Consider the following 6298-nt stretch of genomic DNA (forward strand, 5'->3'; position numbering starts at 1 on the left):
AAACAGGGTGGCACAAAAGTATCCAAAACAAGTGTTTTTTCATCAACTTGTCATAGCCACTTACCTGAGTACTGTATATATTTTCATAGATGATATTACCAGCATATTAGAGCCCCGTGGGTTGGGACATACAAAGTGGTGCAGAAGTCCTGTGTGGAAAACAAATCATTGACAGTGATTTGTCGTCATATCTCAGCATTATGCATTGAGAAACTTAATCCTAAATCATCGGAATGGTTTAGAGAATCTCAAGTCTTTCCTTACAATTCTGTATTTCTTTATAAGTAACGATATGGCACTAAAGTGGGTGCTTTACGTTCCTTGTAATGACATCTTATACAGGGTAGCACATAAACTGAAGGCCAGTATATAAGGTAGCTGAAAATAAGATAAAAGAAATTCTTCGTATTGGAAGGCTATTTTAAATGTTTCAGATTTTCACCCACACTTGATAACCCTTTAATTTTGCTGAACATAGTATTTTGGGCTCCTGGGTCATTCATATAGGAAGGATCCCGCCACCACCACATTAACAGGGTACCTCAAAATCTATTTGTGGGGGGTGTACTCTGAGAGTGTAAAGTACTCGCTCAACACGTTCTCTGTAGAGAACATCCTGTTTTCTGCAGTGCCTTTTCACTAAGGTCGATCGGAATATAAATTTATCATCATAATTGTAAACTGTATATATGTTGTCTTTCTAAACAATCATGTTTTATGTACAAGTAACGAGTTATTTTTGTTATATGCCAGACATTCTTGATGATTATGTTCTCTGTATGAACCTGTCTTGTTTTTGTAAGGAATTAGTTTGAATTCAGGTCACCTGTAAATCTTTGTACCAGCGGTCTCTGCGAACTATGCAGACGTCCGCATCCCACTTTATAAGCAGCTTGTTTTCATCAATAAACCACCAGTACTTGTCTTCCTGCTCATTATTTCGCACCTCTCTCAGTGATGACCCCCAGAGTGGTTCCTGGAAGCCATTAATGGACCCAAATGGCGACTAAGTCTTGGCCCAATGAACCTAATCCACGCCCCTTGTGGACTAACTACAAGGCTCCAACAAAGCGTTCGGGTGTTAACCGACCCTCGTCGGCAGGTCGCCAGCGTCATTAGCAGACCCACATGGCACGCTCCCCCAGTGTGTATTGGTGTGTGTTCCCCCACACTCCAAGTGAGAGCGCGAAAAGAGCATGGACGGAGACATTCCCAACCACGCACAAATTACCGCGAACCTCTCGGAAGCAGACACCTACCTCTCGCAACCCCCTCCCGCGCGCACCTCCACACTGGTACCGCCACCCCACGTGATGACCCCCTGACGGACCAACCAAAGACGGCCCTTAACATAAGGCTGCCGCCATTCACCAGGGAAAACAGTGTCTTGGTTCTACAGGGTCAAGGGGCAATTCAGAATAGCAAGCCTGACTGACGAGGTGTTGAAGGCGGACATCACCATTAACGCCACCTTCCAAGAACTGAGATCCAATCTCGTCAAGACCTGCTCCCTGCTGGTCTCCGAGAGAGCTGCCCATGCCCTCGACTTCCCCCTCAAGCCCCGGCAGGAGGGAAACCTCTTGGAAGTGTGGCACGCCCTCCAGGACCTCCTCCTCCTCCCCGAGACTGACAGCAGCGGCAGGCGCAAGGAAATCAGTCTGTCGAGGGAGATCTTCTTGCGGCAGCTACTGCTGGAGGTCTGTGGGCAGATCATGGACGCGTACACCCTACCGGTTGAGGACCTAATCAGGTTGGCGCAGCAGCTGACGGACTCCACAAAGGTGGCCAAGCGGGCGACCACACCCGCACACTCTGCCAACTGCCTCCTGCCGGAGGACCGCACCACAAAGCCTGTCAACTCTGTTGAGCAGAAAAGGTCATCCCACCAGCAGAAGAGGGAGGGGCCAGGGCTATGCTACTTCCACCAGAGGTTCGGGAGAGCCGCCCGGAGGTGCGAAGGCCCCTGCCCTTTCTTCCCTTCAAAAAACGGAGGAGGCGGCGGCCAACCCCACAGGCCACCGTGGCAGCAACAACATAAATACCCAGGGACCCCTTACCATTAGGGTTCTACATCCACGATGTGATCTCCGGCTGGATGATGTTGGTCGACACTGGAGCCACGCGTTCGGTGTTTCCACCTTCAGGAGAGGACCGCAGACGACCGCCGGACCAGACTACCTGCCTGACGGCCACAAACGGGTCCCCCATCCTCTCCTACGGCACCAAGCTCCTGTCGATCTCCATCCTTGGCCAGAGGTACAGCTGGGAGTTCATCATCGCGGACGTCAGGACTCCAATCCTGGGGGTGGATTTCCTTGCCCACTTCAGTCTAGCAGTCAACGTCGCCAACAAACACCTGCTGGACACCCAATCCTGCCAGTCCCTGCCCTTGTTGCCAGGCCCCAGGGAGCCCACCATCTGTTCCATTGCACCCCACCAGTATGGTGCCCTCCTGAAGGGGCTCCGCCAGATGACCGGAACTCCTGCCAAACACGGGATATACCACCATATCAACACGAAGGGCCCGTGACGCACGCGAAGTTCTGACAGCTTCCCCCGCAGAGCCTTCAGGAGGCCAAAGAGGCCTTCACAAAGATGGAAAGGATGGGCATATGCAAAAAGGCTCCCAGCCCATGGGCCTCCCCTCTTCACATGGTGCAGAAAGCAGACGGTACCTGGAGGTCCTGCGGCAACTATAGGCGACTGAACCTGGCAACAGAGCTGGACCACTACTCCCTGCTGAACATGCAGGACCTGACGGCCTCTTTCCACGGGGCCAGGATATTCTCCAAAATGGACCTACTAAAGTCTTATTTTCAGGTCACAGTAGTGCCAGAGGACATCCCCAAAACCACCATCATCACGCCCTTCGGGTCCTAAGTCTTCGCCTTCTCCAACTTCGGCCTGAGGAACACGGGCGCGACCTTGCAGAGATTGATGGACAGCATCCTGGGGGACCTGGACTTCTGAGTCTGCTACGTCGACGATATCCTAATCTTTTCCAGACCCCAGGAGGAACACCTGCGACACATCCGGAAGGTCCTTCAGCGCCTGCAGGAAAGTGGCCTCGTCGTGAGGTTTGACAAATGCACCTTCGAGAAGTTCCCCACCCCTACCTCCATCAGGGCAGTACAAGAATTCCTCGGGATGGTCAACTACTACAGAAGACTCATCCCAGGGATTGCTCACACCATGGTCCCCCCTGACAGAGGTCCTGAAGGGACGTCCAAAGACCTTAGTGGGGGGCCCTGACCAGCAGACTGCTTTCCTCCTGACGAAGGCCTCCCTCGCCAAAGCAACATCTTTGGCCCACCAGGACCCCAGCGCTCCCCTCCAGCTGATGATGGACGCCAATAACGTCGCCTGCGGAGCAGTCCTGGAACAGTTCATCAGAGGGACCCCTCAGCTCATCGCCTTCTTCAGTAGGAGGCTAAACCCCGCCGAGTCCCGCTACAGCACCTTCGACTGAGAACTCCTCGCAGCATACCAGGCGTACTGGTACGGCACTTCAAGTTCCTCCTGGAGGAGACACCCTTCACAATTTGGACCGACCACCAACCGCTGGTCCACGCCTTCACGAAGCTGGGTGATGCATGGTCCTCTAGGCAGCAGCGGCACCTCGCAGCCATCGCGGAGTTCACCTGCACCATCAAATACCTCCCCGGCAGGAAGAACCCGGTAGCTGACGCCCTCTAGAGGATCAAGATCAATTCTGTACAGCTTGGGATAGAAAAATTGCCTATTTTAATTTCATGATACTGTCACGAAGACCGCTGGTACACCTCTCCGGCAAATTATTGTCTTGTTTTATTTTGGCCACGGCTATCTTGAAAGACAGAGCGATGCAGTTGTCTAAATGAAAGAAACCTTCCGGATAGTTACAGTAAATTACCTCATCTGAGCCTTAAGAATTGAAGAAACAGACTAATTTGACATTCCAGTGATGTCTTTATGATTTTTAGGCTCCTTTCATCGTTGAATCTCACTTTAACTGTTACTGCATAAATAAAAAATAGATACTCTGTGCTCCTTGCCTCTGCAGGATAGACCTGTATAATGTACACAAAAAGAAATTGAAAAATATTAAATTCACTAACACTGGCTTTATAATAATGCCATATGTTCATTTTGGGGTAGCCAAAGTGAGAGGACTCTGAGGGCCAAGTTCCCTGCTCTAAGGGTGAGTGTTAAGATGAACAGCAAATTAACCTTTTGGTGGCCTATCATTTTGTTATCATTTCTTTTAACATTTCTGTCTACGTCGTGTTAAAGGTGTTAATGTGAACTAAGTTGGTTTTAATACTAATGAGAGACGATTTCTCATCAGGTATTCTAAAAGAGGCAATAAGTAATGCCTCTTAGTAAGAGATTACCCTAAAGGTCTCAGGACCTTCTTCAAATTTCATGAAACTTTCTTTTAACTGAAATTTTTTCTACTCTGGACAAATTTAGGGCACTTTAAGCTCATGGGCCTCTCAGACAGGTGACCCATCAACTAACTTACAGTATACATGGCGACTCAAAAGCAAACATTGGACAAAATATTGCAAACTGTGCAGATTCACTTTATAGCATCTTGCTGCCCTCTGGAAAAGCCAACAAATGTCAAATGCAATAAAGCTGCAAAAAAAAAAAAATCATCTCAGAAGCATATGCAAGAATACAGAAATAATGTCAAAGTATCTCAAGCCATTTCTCTGGCTTGACTGAGTTTTGGTTTTAGCTGAAATTCTGATGAATTAGAAAATGAGCATGGTGATTCAAGTCCTTTGGCCATTCAAATGATGCTCACCAGAAACCAAAATCCATTGCAAAAAAGGCAGTATTTATTTACATATGGATGTTTTCATGCTAAAACAAGAACTGATCAACTGCCATGGAATATTATAGTATCTGAAACATATCCCTTAAGGGGGTTAACAAAGCCACGAATATGACACTCAAAATTTTTAAAATTGTCTCTAAAAGAGTTTACCTTGAAAAGAAATGTCTTGCTATTTCTCTATAATAAATAGTAAGTGGATTGCAAATCAATATACAATAATTATAGCCAAAATATTGAGGCTCAGTGTACAGACAAAAAAGGAGTTGGAGAATCAAAAACGATAGCATTACAGTACCTCAGGGATATTTTAAATCTCATCTACATCTTTCAGAACAAATGAACTTCCATTTAAGTTTAAATTTTAATAGGTGCTCACATGCACATCCAAAAATACATTCCTTCACCATCCCAAAAACCACATGTACAGGGCAATAAAATGTTAAGAAGGCTTCAGTAAACCGGTCCAGTATATTAAAAATTATATTTCATTTGTAATATAATAAAAATATCAAGAACTAGGTATTCTAGTAATGTCAGTCTCAGCTAAAGACTGATGCAGAAGTTGCATGCGGATAACAAACTTCGCAGCTAACTGTTAATGGTGTATCTCATGACAATGAATTGAATAAAATTATCAAACTTAAATCATCAGAATCTTTTAAATGGTTTCATACCATTTTTCCACTGGGGAATTTGCTATCGGTTCATGAGCATATTATGTATTTCAAACCAATCTACAAGAACTTGTACACATTATGACCCTACCTTAAAGGTCCAAGCATCATTATTGCTTTCCCTTCTGGAAACTTTCATACATTAAGACCATATGATCTTATGTGATACGCTTCTCGATTGCACTGACCCGAAATCTATTTCTGGGAAGTTTAATTTAATAACATTGCTCATTAGCATACCTTGGACTGCTGATTTGAAATAATATCTCACATATTTGAACACTGAGGGCTTACACTTTAGTAATTTAAAGGGTAAACTTTTTTGACATACAGTGACCCACCAAATGCAACACAGAATGTTTCATCCAAATGTAAGAAAATGATAACAAGTGACTAAAAGTTGTAGCAAGAAGCCACTGCATAGACGTAGGCGTATGTATCAAAACTGCTAATAATCAAATTAATGATAGTAACCATTTAAATCATATGCACCCTTGTATAAGCAAATAAAGGGGGGAACGAAAATTATTTGTGGCAAGAGACATCCAGAATACATGGTTCCTAAGTATATCTTTCAAACAAAAAAAAGGAAAAACCAATCATTGACCAATAAAACATTCTAAGGGTGTCAAGGCTTGCATTCATGATTTGCTTTACTTCATTTATTCCTGTTTTATGCAAAACTGAAAAAGTGGTAGTTTCATATACTTAACTACAGCCATAAGCAAATGGTGTCTAGACAAAAAAAAAAAAAAAAAAAAAAAAAAAGGAAACCAACTGCTTAAAGTCTGTATTAAAG

General features: G+C 45.1%; 1 protein-coding gene across 1 annotated transcript; it reads left to right on the top strand.

Moving 5' to 3' along the window:
- The first annotated feature begins 2095 nt into the window (after positions 1 to 2095).
- On the top strand, positions 2096 to 2530 carry LOC136843039 (uncharacterized). Its single transcript, XM_067111029.1, has one exon. It carries the CDS (start codon positions 2096 to 2098, stop codon positions 2528 to 2530), a length of 435 nt encoding a protein of 144 aa, XP_066967130.1.
- The last annotated feature ends 3768 nt before the right edge of the window (positions 2531 to 6298 follow it).

Source organism: Macrobrachium rosenbergii, chromosome 10 (genome assembly GCF_040412425.1).
Source record: "Macrobrachium rosenbergii isolate ZJJX-2024 chromosome 10, ASM4041242v1, whole genome shotgun sequence".
In the NCBI taxonomy this organism is placed as follows: Eukaryota; Metazoa; Arthropoda; class Malacostraca; order Decapoda; family Palaemonidae; genus Macrobrachium; species Macrobrachium rosenbergii.